Source organism: Misgurnus anguillicaudatus, chromosome 16 (assembly GCF_027580225.2).
Source record: "Misgurnus anguillicaudatus chromosome 16, ASM2758022v2, whole genome shotgun sequence".
NCBI lineage: Eukaryota > Metazoa > Chordata > Actinopteri > Cypriniformes > Cobitidae > Misgurnus > Misgurnus anguillicaudatus.
Window position 1 is genome coordinate 35492610 of NC_073352.2, and position 23804 is coordinate 35516413.

General features: G+C 37.6%; 1 protein-coding gene across 1 annotated transcript in view; it reads right to left on the reverse strand.

Moving 5' to 3' along the window:
* The window catches only part of ctnna1 (catenin (cadherin-associated protein), alpha 1), a 109335-nt gene extending 94127 nt beyond the window's left edge, over positions 1-15208 (reverse strand). The window contains exons 1-4 of the mRNA XM_073854557.1: positions 14939-15208; positions 11388-11506; positions 11081-11276; positions 3814-3980 (exon numbers count right to left, since the gene is read on the reverse strand). Of these exons, the coding sequence (XP_073710658.1) occupies positions 3814-3980; positions 11081-11276; positions 11388-11492 (468 nt within the window). The 5' untranslated portion in view covers positions 11493-11506; positions 14939-15208. The remainder of the gene's footprint in view (positions 1-3813; positions 3981-11080; positions 11277-11387; positions 11507-14938) is intronic.
* Between the last annotated feature and the right edge of the window lie 8596 nt (positions 15209-23804).

A 23804-nucleotide genomic window follows, 5' to 3' on the forward strand; every position in this document is an offset into this window, starting at 1 on the left:
AGCTTTGACATGGTTATACCTAATCAGAGATGGGCAGGAGACAGAAGGCCACTGTCATGTTGTCAAAAACAACTAGCAAAACATTAACATTGTCACTTTTAATTGAGAGAGACAAGCGAAAGTGGACATTAAATTACTGCTGGAAATGAACCTGCATCTGCACAACAGCCAATCATATTGAACTTTTCTTTTAGAAGGCCACACTATAATTAAACCTGACTCTCACCATAAACACAGCCATAAATGTTAAAGAATAAAACTAAAGTTTTTAGGAAAATAGTAAAACTGCATTTGAATTTACTTGGTAAAAACCTTTTTCAGAAGCATGTTAGCATTTTTCAAAAGTGTTACCCTACCTTTAAGTGAATGTTTGGTTAACTGTTCATGTGTAAGATTATATTAGATCCTGCATTACAGTAGATCTTAAAGCCGTCTGTCTTAATGTCAATCAAACAAAAGAAAAAAAGTTGAATTTTTTTCCTATAGATATTGTTTTTGACTGCGTGTGCTAAATATTAGTTTTATAGTGATTTTAAGGTACTATGGATGCAGTTATTGTGCTTTGAACGTTCAAATACCTTTAACCTGATTTTTCTCAGAACTGACTTTGCTGACTCTGTCAATTTAAAACAGGTGTTGATCTGTCATTTTGTGATTCAAACGAAATCAAACTTCATTTTGAAGGGGTTTTTAATAAAGAATGTCAAAACCTAATCTTTTTTTTCTCATGAGAGTAAAAATGTGCAAGTTTTGAGTGCCTTCGTATAAATGACCAGTAGGGATCGACCGATATGGATTTTTCAGTGCCGATGCCGATACCGATTTTTGTTTCATCAGCCTTAGCCGATGACCGATACAGGCTGCCGATTTTCTTGAGCCGATATTTGGAGCCGATACTGGTTTTGCTCACTCAATTTACATCATAAAAATTATGTAAAAAATGGCATGTTGTTAAAAAGAGATGTTATTAGTTTGCACAGTTCTTACATTTATTGTAGTTTAGGACTAGTCTAATCCCTGTCCAGGAAACCGCCCCATAGAGATGAAAAAAACCCCACTTTGTTCAGCTATGATCAGCTGTTAAGCCGAGCTTTCAATGTTGTCGTGAAAAGGTTGGTTGTTTTTAGTCACATGACCTGCAATCGCTTGCGGGTTCCAGCACTCTGTCTGTAAATTATGCCGGAAAAATCGGCAAACACGGCAGCCATGTATCGGCCGATGCCGATACGCATAAAACTCGCAAATATCGGCCCGATATATCGGCCGGCCGATATATCGGTCTATCACTAATGACCAGTCAAACATATCTTAACCATTGAGGCAGAGTTATGTTCCTGTAATGCTCACATAAATGTTTATAGATACAACTGACATTTTTTATTAAAATCAAAAAAGTCAAAAATCAGAACTTTGACACCCAAATTTGTAGTTTGCCAAAAACAACCCATTTCACATTACAAGTCATTTTAAAAGAACAGCTCCCATATAAAAGAAAACCTTTAATAGAATTTAATTTAGCAACATTTATTTAGCAAATGTATGAGTCAAGTACATTAGTCAAACTCAGAGAAATGTTTAATGGTCACACAAGCATACACCTCCTCATTTGATCATTTAAAGGGTCATGGATGTGTCATGATGCATTAAAATACAATTCGAGTGAAACAGCTTCCAAAATAAGAAAAAAAGTAAGGTGGGACTTCATTTCGTCCTTTGAGAACTGATTGGATTATTTGGGCCATGTTGTTAAATGCTAGGATCTATTCCCAGACAGAAACAAGTCTTCAATAGACCTGCCCTCACACCATCCCTCATGACAGAAAGTGGAGAGAGGTCATTTCAAGGAGGGGAAAATTAACATTTTTGATTAAAGAAAAAATAATGCACAGTTAAGTCACTTATAAAAACGCTACAATATTCTATAAAAAACTACGTTTTAATTTTAATTACATGGTGACTTTAAAAACAAATCCAGAGTAAATAGAAGTGAACAAACAGCACCTTCCCAATGCGATCCGAAACCTTATCGATGCTTTCCTAATGTTAGAATGCAGACAATGCAAAGACATTTTACAAGGTCTTGCAATCCTCTAGGATAAAACTTTACAACCACATCAACTACTGTTCACAGACAGAGCCTCAACTGAGCCCTGCCCACAGACCTCGCTACAGCTGGATTGTGAATCAACACCCAAGGACGTTTCTATGGATAACAACCAAGAAAGGCAAGATAATGCTCTCCAGCTTCCAGGAACACCAGAATCACAGCTGATGTTGTCACACTCTCTCCAACATCACCACTTCTGTGTTTTTCAGAGAAAATGAAGATGATATGAATGCATTTTGACAGCATTTTGAAAGCATTTTGACAGCTTGGTTTTTGGACTAATGAGGAATCTTACAGGATGTTTTTATAGTTCAACGACCTCTTGTGTGTCAAAAGACCAAGGGAAACTTGATTGCTCAATTCAACACCCCTTTAAGTCGAGCTGCCAGAACAATATAACAGAAAACAGTGCCTCCTCTTCCATAAGAACGCTCCTACTCTCAATTGGACGAACATCCGTCATAACCTTACAATCAAATTGTTAAGCCAGTGTTTTTTGGTTGATGCAAGACAAAAAAATTCTCTCATCTCTGTATCATACATTTCCTATGAAATCTCAGAGGGGTGCAATGCTTTCAACATGACTGCCAACACTGAAATCATTTTGTTTAGAAACGTGACAGGACCTCTCTACAGTCCATCAAAGACTACACGGAGTGTGATTCAATAGCTTGTTGCTTTCAGAAAGAGTAGGCAGCTGTAATCTAGTTTGCACCAACAACCCATCGACTGAATGCAAACAAAACAAATAAAATTCAGGTTTATGCGTTCAACTACAGGCTACAAAAATGCTTTTCAAGATGTGCAAAACATGAAATAACAACTTGCAAAAGCAGTAAAAAAATCCTATGACATGCAGAAAAACTTCAACTGGGTCTGCAACAGAAACACTGTATGAGGAAGTTCAAGGAGAATTGGGCAATGTAAGAACTGAAACCAGCAGAGATCATAAAAGGGGTTAAATAAATTCCGGCATCCATGTTTGTACACTTAACCAACAGCATAAAAACACATCTGGACCAAAGCCAGTTCTCTGTGGTAGCCCATTTAGATCTAGACTTATGGGGTTAGAGATAATGAAGGGGTTATAAAGAGAACTCTGAAATCAGCGGTGTCCTCAGTCTGAAGTGCTCAGGCAAGATATGAAGGTTTAAAATATCCCTAATATCGGCCTACTCCAAATCTAAACGTTAAACACCATCCCTGGAATGATTGGTCAAATTTTAAGTGATATTTTCCAGAGAATTTTTCCTAATCATGCACCGAAAAGAAAATTCTGTGACGAAACAGATAAAGAAAATGCTGCATGCATTGGACGAAAATAATTTAACAGCTATTTATCTAAAAAAAAATGTAAAGGTGCATATCAGGCTACAGAAAGCTATGCACAGCCTACAGTATAGCTTCAGCGTAGGTCCTATGCAGAACAATAAATCACATTTAAAGCGTGATCACAGGAAGTGGATCATCTCAAAGAACTCATGTCATTTAAACAAACTACTCAGGAAAAAAAAAGAAAAGTATCTTTCTCGAAAACTTTAAAATGCATCTGCACTGTGTTGGTTGCTATTTGATCTTGTGGTCAAAAAACTTACTGTCGGTAAAAAATATATTTGGCCTTTGATATTTTTGGCCAAATAGTTTTTGTTGACCAACATTCATAAGGATGCAAGATAAAAACACAGTGTGGTGTATGCATGTCTTACCAGTTTGAGCTGAAGCAGGAGTTGGTATACATCTGCCATATCAGCCAGCACAAGCAAATGAGTGACAGCAGACAGAAGTGCACGTGCAGCACGCACCATATTGCCTCTCTTCACTGAAGAACAAGGATCCTCTGCAAACTCTCCTGATGCCAACTTCATGGATTCTCCTGAAGAAAACATACAAAATCCCATTGTCATTTCCTAGTCCATGATATAAAATTATGTATTTCCAATGTATCAGGCAACATAACAGATAAGTGAACATCTGAAGATGCAATTACATTCAAAGCAGGCCTTTGAAATGCTTAAGACCTAATAATTACTGACTTATAAAGAAAGAATTTACACACAATGACAATAATATACAACAAGGTCACTTTTAAACAAGGGTGCAGACTGGTACTCAATGAAAGCAAGAAAAATTAGCTTTTTAATGTGTAAATGAGGAGTTACTTTCAAGTGGCTGGTAATACAGTTTAAGATTAACTAACTCATTGATGCAACCAAGCCATAAAAAATGACAAAAAAAAAAAACCACACATTTATGGACAACTGGAATACAAACAATTGAATAAGGTAAAAAAACAGGGCTGTAAAAAACTGCCACCACTTTATGATAAAATACAGTTATTTTGACAATAAGAAATATTCATGGCCTGTAATTGTTTATTCAATTGACTCATCATCAGCAGGTGTGGCAAAAACGTAATTTTGGATTCTGTCTGCAAGACAACATGAACATTAAAGTAGAGACAGAGATGCTGGTACACATCAACATCATGCTGTGCTGGAGCTCCAGAATTTTCTTTGTCCCCCAAGCAGGAGAGCTCTACACCCGTCGCATGACCACAAAGGGCCAAGTAAACAATAAGACCAACAGGGGAAAAACATCAATAATGCTCGCTTTCAAACAGAGCATCATATGGAGCTGTGAAATTCAAACCAACAATTTTGGCAACAAATCTGATTCAGGTTCTCTGCGGCCCATCGCATGAAAATAGCCAAGCGTATATAAGAACAACTACACAGTGAAAGTCAGAGCTAATTACTCGGGCAGTGAATGTGTACATGTCAGCGAGTGAAGGGTGACAGGTTAATTGCATTAGGATTAGGGATGCTCCGATCAGGATTTTTGCAGGCCGATACCGATCACCGATTTGTTGTCTTTGTGATCGGCCGATATCAATGCCGATACCGATTTTTCAAGCTGCTATGCAAGCTCTTTGATGACTGTAACTTTTAACATTTTTTCTAGGTAAAGTAAAACCACAGATGTTGCCTTTGTTATATTACTTGCAGTAATTAGGTATATTATTGTTTTAATAGAGAATCAAATAAATTAGCACAACAAATATTTCTTCTGCAAAGAGAAATTTAATATGCCTTTAAAAAGGCTTATGTCTGTAAAAACTAATGAAAATAAAACAGTTAACAGTCTTTACTGTATGAATTAAATATACACGCATTCGTATGAAGTACAACAGTTCTTTAGTGAAGAGCAGAGAGTGATTTTATTGAGAGATGAATTAGGTTACTGTAGCTTTAAGACTTGACAGAGATCGCTCTGTTCACGTGCACTGATGACAGGCTGCTGTGTGCGCGCGGCGGGTGTATGCAGACGAGAGCAGCTGTGAGGAAAATGAAAGTTTAAACGCTCAAAACTTTAAAACGCATGCAAATAAACTTTTGACACGAGGATGCAATTGTCCGCGATAGATATTTGTTGTATACGCTGTTTGATGGGGATGTGAAGACGGGTCGCGCTGTTAGGACCGGACCGCGTCCTCATAGAAAATACACATATCTCTGTGAAGGCAAAGAGAGGAATGCAAATCTACACGTCGCTCATCAGCCACGGCCCACGGGTTATAAAAATGCTCTCACTGCGTAAAAAAGGTCTCTACGTGCAGCCGCATTAAGGAGCCATTTCATGGCTGACAAAAGTAAACAGAAAGATCGGTTCACGAGATCGGCAAATTTAACGAGGACCGATCGAGTCATTTAATGCCGTTATCGGCCGATACCGATCTGCGGCCGATCGATCGGAGCATCCCTAATTAGGATGTCATTTTGTGACATGCAAGAGAAAGAGGAAAGTAAGGGCCAGTGAGACCTGTGCCTCTCCTGCTGAAAGCAAAGACTCGTTTCATGTATCTTCAAAGCCAGGGTCCGCTGACACGCGCCAGCACACAAAGTGGGTTTCTTCGGTGAAGGTCGAGTCCCGGGGATAACACGAACGTCTTATCTGATGTAGCTGTGGAAAGCTGTCATCACTTCACATCCCATTTGGCTCTTGTGCTACCGTTTTCACTTTCCTCTTTAAACCTCTTTAAAGCAACAAAGCATATCATTTTAACAGCTCATTTTGAGGAAAAAAACTGATCTTACAATATCAAAATGAATGAAGCCAGACAAATGACCACAAACACTGCATTCAACACATCTTGAGTTGCCCTAACAGTTGTGTCTGCAAATGAACTGAACGCTATCTTGAGAATTTTTGCATCCCACAGAAGCCGTGCATAGAAAAGCTTACAAAGAAATGACCAGGAGAACGACGAGAAATTATAAAGTTCACAACTAGCTCAATCCAACAAATAGAAAGATTAATTTGAGGGGGCACTAAGTAAAGATGCACCGATCGACCGGCCAGAGACTGGAATTGGCCAATTTTATGCACCCGCCAGTCAGTCTCACGACATTTTGATTCCGAGTCTATTTGTTGCCAGCTACGCAAGCAATGACATCACAGCTTGATCAGTTTTACAAAAGGCCACGGAAATAACCACCCTTTTGATTCCTGCACGAATATGCAAATGACACGATATTATGCTACAAGTTTACCCGCTAATATGTAGGACTCTGCTCAGCGGAGTCAGGCACTTTTCAGTTCAGGCTACCACCTAGACTAGGTCGTCCAAAAAAAAAAAGGCTGTCAAGTGCATTTCAAGAAATGAGAAAGACGTGGTCTGGACCGTCACTGTCTGGAGGATAACTAGCCAGTTGATAAAACATCTTGGAGAACAGCATGGACGCGCTTCATACCGCGAGTGTGCACGCACACCACACGACCGAAATGAGATAAAGAAGTGGTCCGTCATGTCTGAAGGATAGCCAGTTGATAAAACACGTGTCCGTGAGAACTGTAAGTGGACTTATGTTCCGGGTTTATTTAAGCATGTTATTGTATTCGTCTATAGTTCTTGCACATTTAAAGCAAGTTAGCTGGTGATTTTTGTTGTTTGAGCAACCTGCTAGCTGGTTTCACATACCTGTTGATTAGATATATTGTTGAGCGCTCTTGCTCACTTTACTTATGTGCATTATTTATATGCTACAGTAGTTACACTCTTTTAAGATAATGTAATTAATAGTGGGAAATAATCAGTTTTTACCATTTTTGCGCTATCTATCATCGTTCGCCAGACGTTCTACAACATCTGCTTCAGTTTGTGTTTATTAACCCTTTAGTTTCACTTAATCACACAGCTAGTCCCATTAGAGGTATCTGTTAAAAATATTTAATTAATTAATAATTTAGTATGTGTTCATTTTCTGTCATAGTGTCTTCAAAATTAAGGTTTATGTGAGTGTTTTAAAAAATATTTTACTTTTCATATTTTAATTTTCATAATTTCATTAATTTTTAATTCCGTTTACAAACTATAAAAGACATGAAATGGACTTTGTATATTTTAAATGACGAATATAGATGCAGTGCATGTTGCTTGCTTATTTTGTTCAAAATAGTCATAGTAACTAGGAACAATGCTACTTACCACAGGTGTCCACCTAATATATGGACATTGTTTAATGTCAGTGACTTTAAGAGCATTTAAATGAAAGATGAAAGTTTTTTTTATTAAAAAAAGTGGATTTTTGTTTGTTGCCTACATGCTGTCAATTATAGTTTTAGAAAGAAAATCGAAATCGGCAAAAATCTGTACTGGCAGTTCAGACCTACAGAAAAATCAGAAATTGGCCAAGAAAATTGCAATCGGTGCATCTCCAGCAGTAAGTAAGAACATTGTGCTTAGGGGTTTCATTCTTTTCTCAGCTGATATTTGGAAAAGTGTGTGCAGCAATCCCTGTTAACAGGAAGTCAGTCCTACAAAATTATCTAAAAACAGGATTTTCTTGGTTATTATGAAAGCGGTGGTTGCCACAGACAGTTGCATGAACCAAATAGCTCTGACTGCAGTGCAGCTCCTGCCTATTATTACCATCACTTAAAAATAGATCGGCCCACGACAGACCACACAAAAACCCAAAGAGAACTTAGAAATCTGTGACTGTCGTTCCCTGCTGAGGGTACAATCAATAAGGCCATTTTCACAGGACTGATGGTGATCAGCACACACATAACAAAATCACATCTATCACTCCTAAAGCAGCACTCACGAGAGGACAGCAGAAGCACGTGATGAATTGTTTAAAGTGGACATCTGAGCGAGGCAAAATTGGCAACCAGATCCCCTTGGAGGGAAGGCAGATAGCATTATCATTCCCAGCATCCTTCATCTGTCCCTTTGGAAGGTGCGAAGAAACCCATTTCGACTGTTACGGTAAATAAGACACATTTCACCCGAGAGAAATGGTAATGTTGCAGGAATACATGCAGCAGGCTACTCCAAAACAAAAACTGTTAAAAAGGATTCGATGTGAATTACGCAATCATTACATTTGCACAACTCTGCTTCTGCTTTTAAAACAGCTGGTAAGCCACAGCTGGGTAACTGGGATCTCTTTTCAATCTTGGGAAGCTTTAACCCCACTCAATGGTGGCATTATGAGTCAAAACACACAGGGCTGAGCAAAACTGCTTGGCTGACAGTACCCGGCACCAGCGAGCAACAGCGTCTGGATTCCACAGCCAATGACAGCATACGAAAAGTGATGTGACAACCCACATCATCACAGTGGTGTGCCGGCCAGCATCTGACAGATTTTATAACCTAAACTCAGCCAATATACAGAGAGTTTGAATGTCGAGTCTGACTAAGCTGTTACTTCAACAAGTAATAAGTGGGTTATGCCTGCACATTGCATCTCTGAATTGTGAAATGCCAGACTAATTCTCAAGGAGGTAGCTTTCCATGTCAGTATGCCCACTTCAGATAAGAACATATGATGATGAGTCTATAGCAATAGGTTATTTTAGTCGCACGATGACTGGAGGTAACAGACCCTGTCTGGGAGTCCTACACAAGTGAAGTGTCGCCTTATCTGCATCTGACATCACCCTTGACAACCGGCAGATTCAATGAGATATATACGCAAGTTGTTTTTCTACTTGTTTTCTCATATTCTTGGCAACAGAGCATAAATAAAAATATCTTGATGGATCACTGCAGCAAGTCAAGGCAAGCTGTTCGCTAATGATTGTGGCAACCCCTCTGTAGCACAGGTAGCACATATACACTAAGATTAGTAAGCAATAGGTGACCATTTTTCTAAAATCTACTTGGCAATGTCGAAACCATTAACTTAAAGGGGGGGGGGGTATTTTATGCATTCTTACTTAACAGTTTAAAAGTTGTAATCCTCATGCTAAACAAATGCAAAGTGTTAAAAAAGCAGTTGAGTATTTCTAGGACAAACTCACTTAAACCAACCAAAAAGTTTCTGAAAGTTTTTTCGAACATGGGTACCCATTATGTATAATTGACCCCATATTCCTTTTATGGGCACTTCCCCCGGAAAAGCACACCCATAGTCAATCAAAGTGAGGACGCGCAATAGCATTGTTACTTCGAGTAGAATACACAGGCATCACTGCAAACCGGCTTTTTTTAGATAAACAATGATACGAAAAAAACGTCTGTTTTTTTGATTTAAGGAGAAGAAAGCCTTGTTCAGTTTTTCCAAGTAAGCCAGCCAAATGGGCAGATCACATTATGAACAATAACTATATTTTATAGTTAAAAATAATTTTATATTAAAGAGAATAGCGGAGTTCACACCAACTATCATGATTAAGATAGAATGAACGATATTATTGGGATCACTTTAAGCTATTTTTTCCCAACTGATGAACAATAAACCGGTGACAACCAATCAAATCTATTTGAACTTCAAGTGCACATGCATTTGAAATGATGGATGACTCGGTGGAGAAGCTCATTGCTGAGGTCCATAACAAAAAAAGACCTCGGGTATCCAGCACTGAAGCAGTTGCTGTGAAATTGACTACGTAATGCTTTTTATTCTACTACATTGTGAACAATTACAAGCGTTTTTATTACAGGAAATATGCAATACTAGTTAATGCCATAGAAGGTAAATGATTTACGCGAGTACTGCGCCTCACGAGCAAATTAGCAAAGTTATTGTTATTGTCCGGTGGCGTGGACACTAATATAGTTATCATTATAATGTGAAATGCCCTTTATGGAAACTATGGATATAGTTTGTTTATCCAGGGTAGCAGCGGAGTTTTGCGTGCGTGTTTGTTTAACACTGAATTTCGTTGAAAAGTCCAGCCGGGTTATGAGTAAAGTAAAACTGCAACAAATATCTGTGTTATGTTGGAAATCGATGCATATAATGCAAACAACATGAACGTGTAGTAAATCATAAGTTATGCAGAGATAGTGAATAATGTTTTGTGTGTGTTGCTTGCTCGTGACTCGCTCCTCCCACTGTACGCCTCGTGGGGGTCGTGCTTTTCCGGAGACATTCGCTAGAGCTGATCTGTCCTTATAAGTTTTTAAAACTAAAGAGACTTCAGAGATATGAAGGATGTAATAAAACTCTATATGTACTCAATATTAACATAATTTAGCAGAAACAGCGTGTGTTTTGGGTGCTTTAATGCCCTGATCACATGCCGATACGAAAGGTGATTGTGTCACAGAAAAAAATGTCTCAGTGACTGTGCATCAATATTGGCAAGCTCTTAAATAAAAAAAATGCATGGCAAACAAGAGTAGAGTAGAGTAGTAGAGAAGAGTAGAGCAAATTGACAATGTCAAACCTTTCTATTAACCTGTCTGCTTTATCCTCGTTTTATAAGAGATGCCAGTGATGAGAATTAACAACATGAGATTAAAGAAGAGGATTCAGGACCAACAATCAATTGTGTGAAAGCTACAACTCTAATAACAAAAGACAAGCCCTTTTAATTCAAAACAACATTCACACATGTAGAAAAAAACAGATAATGAAAACTAAACATTATACCACAGGTTAAAGGGCATTATTTAAATGATGAGTTTCAGGGCTATTTTTGGCATATCATTGAGTCTACATTCGTCGTCTTGTATACCTTGCTTGCGGACATCTTCCACAGCTGCAGTCAGCTCTTCCTTCAGGAACTGGCTCTCTTTAGCGATCCTCTCTCCTTTCTCCAGGAAGTTCAGGGTGGCCGTCTCCACAGAAGCTGCCAGAACATGAGCCTTCTTGGAGCGCCCCTTTTTCTTGTTGGATGGTCCTTTATTGCTGGAGTTCACAAGTGTGGTTACCTACAAGTGAAAAGATTTTATTTTAAAAACGAGTTACCTTTGCTCATTAATAGGGCAACCCAAATCTCATTGACTTCAGCATTGATGAAAAGAAAATCAATGGATGCTAACCTGGGTGACCAGGGGCTCTAACAGTCTTTCCACAGCCAGCGTGCGGATCTCCAGGCTCTTGGGATCCCATTTGAAGTTGATGTTCGCAGTATTTATGCTTGTCATGTTTCTCCGAGTTTCTGAGGAGAGAAAACAGCGATCAATGGATTAAGAGAGGTGGTGTGAGAGAGAGACAAATAAAAGGCTTGGGGCTGTTGTGTCTTTTTTCAATCAAACATGTCATATGACACATTAGGCTTGACTTCCACTGCCACAGGACAGCCTATCGGTTTTACAGTTTTGTCTGATGATGATGATGACAACAACAAGGTGTGGGTGATATGAGCTAAAATTCATAAAGGTATTTTCCACTTTCCAGCTGGTATATCGGTATTTTAGTATATTGCTATTTGAGGTCAGTGCCATTACACTGTAGTAAACCTTAGTTAAATTAGTGGCAAAATATGTACTTTTAACTTTATATAACTAGATAAAGTAAGGGATTGGTCATAGACATGATTTTTTTTCTTTTCATGTTTTTCCTCAAAATGTGCCACTGTGTGGATGGGCGTATCTTGTTATGAATATTATATTGTCAATGTCAGATTAAAACCCTGTATCTTTAAAACCACTACTTTATGAAATTGAACAAACACTGTATTTTTTAGGGATGCTCCGATCGATCGGCCGCCAATCGGTATCGGCCGATAATGGCATTAAATGACTCGATCGGTGCTCGCTAAATCTGCCGATCTCATAAACCGATCTTTCTGTTTACTTTTGTCATCAAAAGGATCCTGAATGCGGCTGCAATTAAAGACATTTTTTACGTAGCGCGAGCATTTTTACAACATGTTGCTTATGTGCAGCGTGCAGATTTGTATGTCTCTCTATGCCTTTACAGAGATATGCGTATTTTCTATGAGGATCGCGCTCCGGTAAACAGCGCGAGGCGTCTTCACATCCCCATCAAACAGCGTATACAACACATATCTATCACGGACAATTGCATCCTCGTGCCAAAAGTTTCTTATTTGCATGCGTCTTAAAGTTTTGAGCGTTTAAACTTTTAGTTTTTTCACAGCTGCTTGTCTGCGTTCAGCCGCCGCCCACACACACAGCAGCCTGTCATCAGTGCACGTGAACAGAGCGATCTCTGTCAAGTCTTAAAGCTGCAGTAACCTAATTCATCTCTCAATAAAATCACTCTCTGCTCTTTACTAAAGAATTTTTATACTTCATACGAATGCGTGTATATTTAATTAATACAGTAAAGTCTATGAAGTGTTTTATTTTCAGTACTTTTAGGAGACATAAGCCTTTTTAAAGCCATATTAAATTTCTCTTTGCAGAATAAATATTTGTTGTGCTTATTTATTTGAGTCTCTATTAAAACAATAATATACCTAATTACTGCAAGTAATATAACAAAGGCAACATCCGTGGTATTATTTTATTTAGAAAGATTGTAACAGTTACAGTCATCAAAGAGCTTGCATATCAGCTTTAAAAAAATCGGTATCGGTATCGGCCGATCACGAAGATTACAAATCGGTGATCGGTATCGGCTGCAAAAATCCTGATCGGAGCATCCCTAGTATTTTTTTAATAATTCAACACAAACAGCGAATATAAATAATGCTTTCACACATTTTTTTATGAATATGTAGCAATCAACGGTATTGTAGAGTCCATATCGTGGTGTAACACAATACCGGTAGGGCTGTCATGATTGTGAAATTTGGCTGACGTTTAATTGTCTAATAAATTGTGACGATTATGCCGATTAATTGCCCATTTTATTGCTTCGACATTTAATTCTCATACATTTTTCTGTTTATGAAATAATTTTCACATATTGTTGTGATTATTTAAATTAAATATTTTGCAAGGTTTACCTGCCAGTAAATATTAATACACAACACATGTTTAAAAGTAATCTGATACGGCCTCATTTATACAGGCGCTGCAGCTCCCCCTTGTGTTTTTTAAAGAGATGTGCAATCATTGCGGTGATCTGAAATAATTGCGAAGATGTTAAACAATCGAGATGAGACGATTATTTAATCATTGTGACAGCCCTAAATAGCGGTATATCGCCCACCCCTACCTTAACCTCCTACCAACCTTAACTCTGGTAACCAAAACTAACTAATAGTAATGCTGTGCAAGTAGCTCTGTGGCACACTTTGCTATTTTCCATTCAAACAGTGACTGGAGGTTTATTGATCAGTCATTGTGTACTGAAGGACAGGGATAATCAAGCTACCCTGAGGGTTTTGCTGTTGTTGCAAGAGCCAGTCAGTACTGGATCGTAGGACTAAATGGACATTATTGCTATATAGGTCAGGAAAAACAGACAAAGTGGGTGAGGCCACGGTTCTGTACCCAACACATTAGGAATAAAACCTTTCATGTCTATGTGTGGATAATAAGGATGCTCTGATCGATCAGCCGTGGATCGGTATCGGTCGATCATCGCATTAAATTACTCGATCGGTACTTGCTAAATGTGCCGATCTCATGAACTGATCTTTTTATTTACTTTGACATCATAGTGCTCCTGAAAAATGATGTAATTTGATACCATTTTTAAGACCAACTTGACTCTTCTGTAGTCACATTGTTTGGATTGTGCTAACCTATGCTATAAGTGGTATAATTGATTACAAAAAGGTAAAAATCAAATGTTTAACTCAAGGGGAGCAGGAAAATGTGCATATTTTCAACAAAAAAAAGTGGAATGGAGTGTCCCTTTAACAGCTACAATCATCAAAGAGCGCACATATCAGCTTGAAGAATCAGTATCAGGCATTGGTATCGGCCGATCATGACAAGAAATGGGTACTCGGTATCGGCTGCAAAACTCCTGATCGGAGCATCCCTAGTGTAAAATGTGTTTTCAAAAGTAATTTATATAATAAATATGAAAAAAAGTTTTTGCACAAAATAATTAAGGAAAGGCAGCCAACAACAAGGAAGGGCCTGCCCTGAACTAATGTTGATCCCTGTTTGTGGTTTAGGCGGAGCCCTCAACTCCACATGCGAACTTCTCTCACGATACTTCTCATTAAAATCATAACAAACTTTAACCAAATAAATAACAATAAATACAAGTGGAAGTCATTTCTTTACTTATTGTAAATGTTTTTTTTCCCCAAACTCATTTGCCAATACGAGACGCACGGCTAACTGCTAACTTAACTAGCATTTCCCACTAAACTTTCCAAACAGTTTTTAAAAACGATTATGCACTTTAATGCTTTCATAACGAATAACAGAAAGTCGTTAAAAGCGAATAAACCAAATTTAGATGTGTACACAAGTAGTTTATGTCTTTATTTGGTGAAACAGAAACAGCAGACATAAATATTCCAAACATCCCAAGAAGTTAGGAAACGGGCTAACAATGTAGCCACAAACCCAAACACCGTCTTTCTTTTACCTTTCATTCAATAAACAAGCACAAATGTAACCTTATAAATCATTTTTTAGTTAAATCCTCTGCTGTTTTGTATAAATATATAAAAAATGGATTTAAAACTGATCGGACAAAAGCGAAACGTACTTACCAAACTCTCGGGATTCCAGGCAGGCAGACTCAAAATGGAGGGATGCGACTTTAAAATACTGTGGTAAAGTTTTCCTTATGTGCTAAAAGTAATCCCTCCCAGCGATTAAACAGCAACCAAAAGCTATCATCCACTGAAAAATCCCGTTTGATAAATGCAAAGAGGTTTTGAAGTGTTAATGTGAGTTTCGGTTTATCCCGTGAGTTAAATGAGGATGATGGCGGATCACTAGCAGTCAGTCAGTCAGTCAGTATTATCAGGTGTGCTGCTGTTTAGGGAGTGGCTCGACACAACTCGACTAAAGTTCAGTGCTCAACGGACCATTTACAGGCTTTTAACTCACTTTAAATCTGACTATTTAAGAGGGAACAACTCAAACTAAATCAAATTTAGCTGAAATGTTTAAAACGTATTATACATGCATCATGACCTTAAAGAAAAAAACTACACTTGTTGATGATACACTGTAAAAAAATGTTGCTTTAGATATGTAACGTTAGCTGTTTGCCAGTAACTTACTGTAGATTTATATTTATGTTGTTTTTTGCAACAGTTAAATATGAACATTAAACATTAACAATTCTTTATCTTTACAGAATTAAACTAACAGCCTCATGCAAAGAATTCTGGGTAAAATCTGAAGGAAAAAAACAGATTTTTTTCCCAGAATGGCCAGTTTAGTTCAGTAATGATAAAGACTTGCTCATGTTTAATGTTCATTTAAACAAACTGTTGCTAGTAAATAACATCAATTTAAATCTACAGTAAGTTACTGGCAAACAGCTGCATAACTACAGCAACATTTTTACAGGTATTTGTACTTTTCGTAAACTATTTACATAACAACACCTCTTATAAAATCAATTAGTAAAGGCAAAAAATGAATCTGTTGATAAACTTGTTACCTTATGAACTGAAAAGCATTTTAACATTAAATCTGTGCAAGGGTTAGTTTTTCCTCATCTATCTATCTATCTCTGTCTGTCTTCCTCAGTAACTCTTTTATGTTATGTTTTTTTATAACTGGATATTAATGATGACATTTCATCTCATTGACATATTCATCCATTCCTATATATTTATATAAGAGATGAATGCAGGGAGAGAATGAGCAGCTGGTATGAGATGTTTTCCTCTGAATTATGTGTATTAAAATGGCTCTGACTCATATAGGAAGTGAGTGAGGTCTGAGTGCCTGGCAAGTTGTAGCATGAAGAGAGAAAGATTTTAGGATATGTGTGCGTGCACGCGCGTGCATGTGTGTGTCTGATCACTCCTCACATGGGTATGAGTGCAAAAAGAATGTTTCCGGTACATTTTCAATACATTTACGGAAGCTTTCCATGCTTAATTTGAGGAGTTTTGGAAATATTCCAAATTGGAAACTTTATGTGAATTATTTGGAAATGTATGGAAATTTATATAAACTATATGATAAACATAAATAAACATTTTGTTTGGTCATAAGCAGACATGCATGCAAGGTAATACAAATTTTCAAAATGACGTCTTGACTGATTTAATTGTAACCAGAACTTTAATTGATTCATTCATTGAGTAACACAAAAGTGCTAGTTTACATTTAGATATCTGATTTACTGGCTAGCTACTGTATAAACACATTTTGGTATTACACTGTTAAAATGCAGCAAGTGTGGCTTCTGTGCTTCCTATTGATTCCCATGGAAAGTTTCCAGCCTTGAATCTTCCCAGAATTTTGCAACCCTACTCACAGGTCACTCTGGTGAACGAGTAATGCAATACATCATCAAAACTATTTCTTATTTTCCAGCAGATATGATGAGATTATCTATAGTCATACTGACTGTATGTTATACAAAACTAGATTGAATGTGTCTAAGGGGAGGGTCGGTGAAGTGATCTGTGAGATAATGACATGGACTATATGCAGTGCTAAGCAATTTTGAAACAAAAGGGACCTGGAATATGGATGACAAGTGCTTTGTCTTCACAAGCTTGAATACCAATGTGAAATATAATGAGCAAATCTGCCATACCCAAGTGTTTTTCTCAGAACATAATGAAGTAGAGGAGCAATAAAGAGGTTATCGGGTGGTCCGGATGTATTAAAAAATAAACATGCACGTCTCACCTATAATGGCCATAACAAAACAGATGACGGAGCATGAAGATAGAGCTTTAATTCTGTTCAATATCTTGTTTTAGCCCCTAGCCTGCTTTTTACTGTTTATATGGCACAATTGAATTTTCTCTTTATGGGATCATTAAAGAGCATTAAAATTACTGACAGATGTGTTAAGAAATTCATATATTCCTGCAGGTTATCAAAATAATGTTAGTTGCCTGTTGGGAAACTGGCACACGTGCCCACATTGGAAATGAAAAAATAACTTTGACAAACCAGTAGTCATGCAGTCACAATATCAATCAATCAATTAGAGAGAAAGAGGGAATAGTTTTAGTGTTAGGGCACAGACAATAATCTAACATCAGCAGCTAATGAAGAAAGAGTAGATTAACACAGAAAGAAAATCTTCACTAAAAAACAAGACTTTAATGAAGAACTTTCACATCTTCGGTGACAAAGAAGACTATGTGAACAGAGATTTGAACCAGTCTATACTTATTTAAAACTGTGATGTCCCTGCATGCTCCTTAAAAAAGTTAACAAAGTGACCATATGGTGTATGAATAGTTCCTCTATTTTTTTAATGACATTGCAACAAGATTCATTTTGGTTTTAATAAGATGTAGTGGTTGTCAACTGGTGGGATATAATCCAAAGGTCACAGATCTGTTCTGATAGAGTCTTAAACAACAGGGAATAAAATAAGATAATAAAATGCCAAACCATATAACTGTACATAGTTAGGATACCAAAACAAATAAGATCATGAAAATGTTGATCATATATTTTGTCACAGACCATGCATTTATGATCAAACTAATTATTTATTTTGTGGTGTGTCCTTGTGTGTTAAAATCTGTCCTATATGAAGTTGATGGTAATGAGGATCAGAGTTTATTAAAAGCAACCGTGTGTGTGTGTGTATTTAAGAGATGACTTTGAGACATCTGTGTTGTATTTTATTTCATATTCTTTACTATTTTTTATTATTATTTATATTTATATTTGGTTTATTAGTTATTAGTTCATTTTATTTTACATATTGTACTTTTCATTGTTACTGATGTAAGTTGATGCTGGATTGTCTTCACAAGTAGATGTGTGTTTCTAATGGTCACCATCTTCTAATAACGTCCGAAATAACCAAATAATTTTTTCCTAGTGAACTGGATCTAAAGTTGGATCTAACAATTTTGGATGTAGCCATACTTAGATCTATCAGTAATGTAAATGAATTACTTTTTTTAATTTTAGGGACTGTATTTTTTTTCACTTTTGTACAGTAATTTACCAATTAAAAACAACTGCTAGATCCCTGCTATATACAATCAGTAATGTATAATGTGAAAATGTATTATGCAAATCACTTCAACTTACTATTTTAAATTGTGACTAGTGGTAAGTTGATATAACTGTAAAGGGGTCATATTATGAGATTTAGTTTAAGATGTAAAATAAATCTTTGGTGTCCCCACAGTGCGTATGTGAAGTTTAAGCTCAAAATACTCCACATTTATTATTATAACATGTTAAACTTGCTAATTTGTAGGACTGAGCAAAAGTGTGCCGTTTTTGGGTGTGTCGTTTAAAATACAAATGAGCTGATGAAATGCAAACACTGATCACAATGATGGTGGTTTGTTGTAATTGAAACTCAATTGTGCTTTCAAGTACTTTTTTCTCTTGCTGTGGTTGGATATTGCAGATAAAGGGGGCGGTATTATTGTAATTCGCCTTGCTACCTTCCTCACAAAACAGGCAAAATCTGAACGGCCTATTATTTCACACGCTTGCAGAAAATGGCTTACCCAAACTAAGTTACTGGGTTGATCTTCATCACATTTTCTAGGTTGATAGAAGCACTGGGGACCTAATCATAGCACTTAAACATGAAAAAAGTAAAATTTTCACACTATGACCCCTTTAAGCTTAGCTATATAGCTTAAATAGAAATTGCTTAATTGAATTTAATAAGTTAAAGTATAATCAAAATCTAAATAATTTTGAAATGGTAAAACAGTTTTACAACAAATTTGAAAGCTTTGCATTTTTACTGAAATTGTCTTTGAATTGTATAAATAACAAGTCAAATTATGCAAGATAATATATATTATTATGCAAACACAAAACGTTTCTATGCATGTTTACTAGGTGTATTTTTACGTACATTTGAATATAAGGCACAGTATGTGATAATGATTCCCTAGGAAGAAATTTACAAGCGTGCCATGCGGAATAAATAATGAATTATCTTGATTGTAATCTCCTGTGAAAACATACAGCAGTCCTCCACAGGGGTGCTGGGAAGAATGTTTTAGAGGAAGGGGTGTGGGGTTTTGGGGGGGGTGAGGTGTAAGAATGTCTGTGTTGATGATCTCACCACACCCTCTTGAGTCATCCCTGCTGCAGTCTCACACTGTGACTGTGATGTCATCAGCGAGAGCCCTTATCTATTGGCACACAGTCATTTCCATGTTCACAGCAATCCTCTGCTATGTGATTAGTAATGTTTATGCCCATGTTTGGTAGTACATCACTCACAGATATCCCTCACGGACCTGAAGCCACAGATCAGGACCCTGGAAAATCAAGGCGAATATAAACCAAACATGCAAGCAGTGCCAAACAGAAGACTATGTAATTTAAATTTCATAATAAAGCATAGAGATTTGATGTTTTCCATAATGAGGCCTGATAAACACGGCTCTTGAGACAGCAGCGTATAATGAAACGCATGCATGTTTTGTAGCCGGTTCGGTCAAGCTTTTGGGAATAATGCTGACATGTGTTTGCATTATTTAACATCTGACATTTCTGAATCAAACTGTGATATGTCTGAAGTCTTTAACTGAGGTCTATTGAGCTCCACCTTGTGGTCCATGTCTATATACAGAAGGCAGTTTTAGCATGAAAACAAATGTCATGGCTGAGTAAATGCAATGCAAAAGAGTATTTACACCTTTCGCGAGAATTGTTGGCCACGGAAATGTCACATTTTCAGCTTCCTTTCCTGTTATGCAAGTCATCCATTCACAAGCACAGAACTAAATGCTCTTTAAGCAGTTCTATCATGTTGTTATGAGCAATTTAAGCTATGACATTTAATAGAAGTTGGCCGGGTCAGTGAGATAAATGTAATATTTGACATAATGTCTCATGCACACATAAGGGCTCTCAGTCAATGACTTATCAGCTGTGGCCTGTTCTTAACTAACGCGCCTCTGGCGTTCTCCTCTATTAGGTTCATCTGCCACACGGCCCTATTTTGTAAAGCCCGTCACTTGGGAGCTGTTCCATTTTACTATGGGGTCCACGAGGGAGCAAGATTGAGAAGTAGGTGAGCGAACGAGATGGAGGAGTTTAAAATACAATAATGAAACAAATTTGACAAAACAGTGCCTATTGAATTTGTCTCCTGCAGGTCCCCTGGGTGTAATAGCACCTCCGTCGCTGAGATTTCAAATCGACTCCTGCTTAGCGCCACTGATATTTAATTGTAGTTTGCATTGACTGGTGTGCGCGCTGATAGACTGTATGCTGGATAATGATCTTATTGGTTGTGTAATGGTCCTCCTGATTTAGGTGGAAGGTGTTAATGAGCTATGCATGGAGGGGTCGCATGCATTAAGTGTTTGATATTTGCCACATTGGTATTTTTAGACTCACCGCAGAGAGGAGATAAATACTGCAGTTTCTGATAAGAAAGTATCGTTGATTGGATACAAACAACACTGACACAAGGAGCATGCATCAAATAAAGCACACAGCAATTAATACAACACATTTAAATGGTCAGCAGTAATGACTGAAGCCTCTTAACCGACCATTATAGCGGCTTAGTCGTCGCTGATTCACCGATAATAGAAAATGGAGTCAGGGCCTCTCATCGACTTTTGCAGGAACTGAAAGGAGGCCTTCAATAATCGAGATGCATTTGACTGTCATACATTTTTTCACTCCACAATGGTCTGCGACGAAAACTGTCATTCAAAGTGTTTTACTATTTAGAAGTCAAGTGGCTTAAAAAAAGTCTTAGATGGGAGGCACCAAGAGAGATTCATTTCCTGTTGAGCTGTGTGTCAATGTGAGGTTTCAGACGTGTACCCGGTGAGTCAGTGCAGATTAATACAGCCACTGTGAATATATTGAACATCCAGTTCATTTAGGGTCACGCCGGCCCAGTGTGTGATGGAGATCTATCAAACCCACTCCACAGGGCTTCTGTATACTTCACCTATTATTGACTGGCGCTCCTGAGCTTATTGAACACAACACTGTAATTACAATAGCATGCTGTCATATGCATTTCTTATGAGTATCAATACAAAAGCAGGCTTGATGAATTTCTGGATTCATTATCTGAATAATAGGGCCATTATTAGTTTTGTAAGTCAGCCCATGCCACACTGTGACTTTATTACAAAGGGCTTAGATATACAGTGGATGTTTACAAATAAGAGAGGATATTTTCACCAAATGCATGGACACAAAAAGCTCCAGATTTCATTACATTATGCAGTAGAAGCGTTGACAGGGTTTTAAAAGCTTGAAATGAAATAGTATTTTCTCTGTCTGGTGTTTTCAGTCACTCAGAATAGTCACTAATGAAAGGTTTGGGCTTGTGCACGCTCTTGTTATGCCATCAGCCAATCAGCACTGCAGATTTTAAACATGTATTTATTTTGAGAGATTGTGCATGCTTTGTGTTTGTGACCTCTATTGTTCACCGAACCACTCAAATACAACACATCGTGATTAAGATTCAAGTCTTTACACTTTCTCTATTACAGCAGTCACTGCCACCAACAGCATGTCTGCATCAAATATAGCTATCTGTCATCTATCGCTACACCATAGCACTTTAATTGTAGAAGAAACAAGATCCAAATTGTGTTTTCTTCTGAAATGTGCAGTCATTCATGTTCATTGTACAGCTGAAGCATGGGTCAGTAAGAACAGCACAATGTCACACCTCTCCTGGACCACAGCCAAAAGTTTTATTGTTCAATTTCTGCCTCATTACGTTGACACTCATGCTTTCCGATGAAGGAGCTTCATTTAATGAAGGAGTATACTGGAAGTGTGCTTGCGAGCTTGTTTTTGCTTTCTGTAAACATCTGAGAATTACAGGCGATGCGTGGATATAAATCACACCGGTGCAAAGTAGCATGAAGTTCAGTGAGTCACAGGAGAAATGTGTAGCATGGCATGGGTGATTGTTCACATACTCAAAAGTAGATCCTGTAGAGTTTCACACTTTAAAAAAGACGACTTTTAAGGACAGACTTAAAACAGAATCTGTGAAACGCTTCAATTCAAGAAATGTTCTAACTGATTTTTAAGTATAAACATTTAAAACAACATACATTTACTAGACAATCTTGTCAAAATCAGTGTTAAGGATGTTTCTGGACATTGGACGAATAATAAAAAAGATCAATGTTGGAATTGAGGGGGGGCTAGGGTGGTCCAAGACCTCCTATAAGCATTGAGGGACCCTTGTAAAATACTACATTAATTTAAAAAAAAATATATTGTCCATTATTTGTCCCAATTTTACAATAAAAAATCCAAAAGATTTCTGTCTGAAATAAATGTAACCTCTCAAGTGCGCCTCACGCTGTTTTCTGGAGGAATTGACAGATTGTTAGATTTAAGCTGTGTCCGAAAACGCCTACGTCAATACTGTATAGTAAGCAGTAGACAAGGCGAGTAGTATGTCCGAATTCATAGTATTCGAAAAACAGTAGGCAAAATGATCCCAAAAGATCCCAAAGTCTTCATTCGATGGACCCTTTACTATCCCCTGATTCCCCGGAAGAAGAGCTATCCAAGAAGAAGATGACAGAGGGGTGGTGTTTAATAAAAAATGCCCAAAAGCAGTAACGCGGCTCTATTCAAATGCAAATACATATATTAAACAGCTGTCCCTTGTGGTTAAATTGCACTAGTTTAACATCATTCCAGTTAATGACTAACTTGATGTTATGACGACGTATGTCACGTATCAACATGGCAGTTCATTAACCAGAGTACAAATTTATTCATAGGCCATGTCCCAAATGGCACACTCCAGACTTGGGGACTTCCTCAGAGTCCACACTTTGATGACATCATGTAATGAAGACTTTAGGGACCCTTGACGCGAGTCCACGAGGGCGCATTGGAGTGGTATTTTGGGACAGACTCAAGCGTCATTAGGGAAATAGGAAGAGAAGTGGTGTGAACTTCTCCCATCCGTCATCTGATTGCTCTTTCACAAGGACCTCTGTGTTGGTAAAGTGTGTGGAGCCTTCAGCAGTGCGGGCTTCGCCAAAGACCCCATCAAGGATGCAAAGGGTGCGCTGATGAGCACTTCGGAGCATAAAAATGACTCGTATACTAAGGGAGCACACGCAATTTAAGGCCTGGAGACAGAAAGTCCACATGAAGTGCACCATGTGGGACAGGACCATATTATCCATTTTTATACTATATAGTACCTATTGTTTAAACGGTCAATGAGTACATACTTCATCTAAATCAGTACCGACTGTCACTGTATGCGATTTCAGACACAAATTTAGGATTGGGTTAGGGGCTTATTTCATACTTACTAGCAAGAAGACCACAATAATCTTTGAGATCATTTAAACACTGGTAAAGATAATATAGACAATCCCTCCAGAAAAATGTGATAATGCGATTGCATGATTCAATGCATAATCAGCCAAAGTCTGCATATTTATGCGGTGGGCGCATTTTTTTAAATAAGCC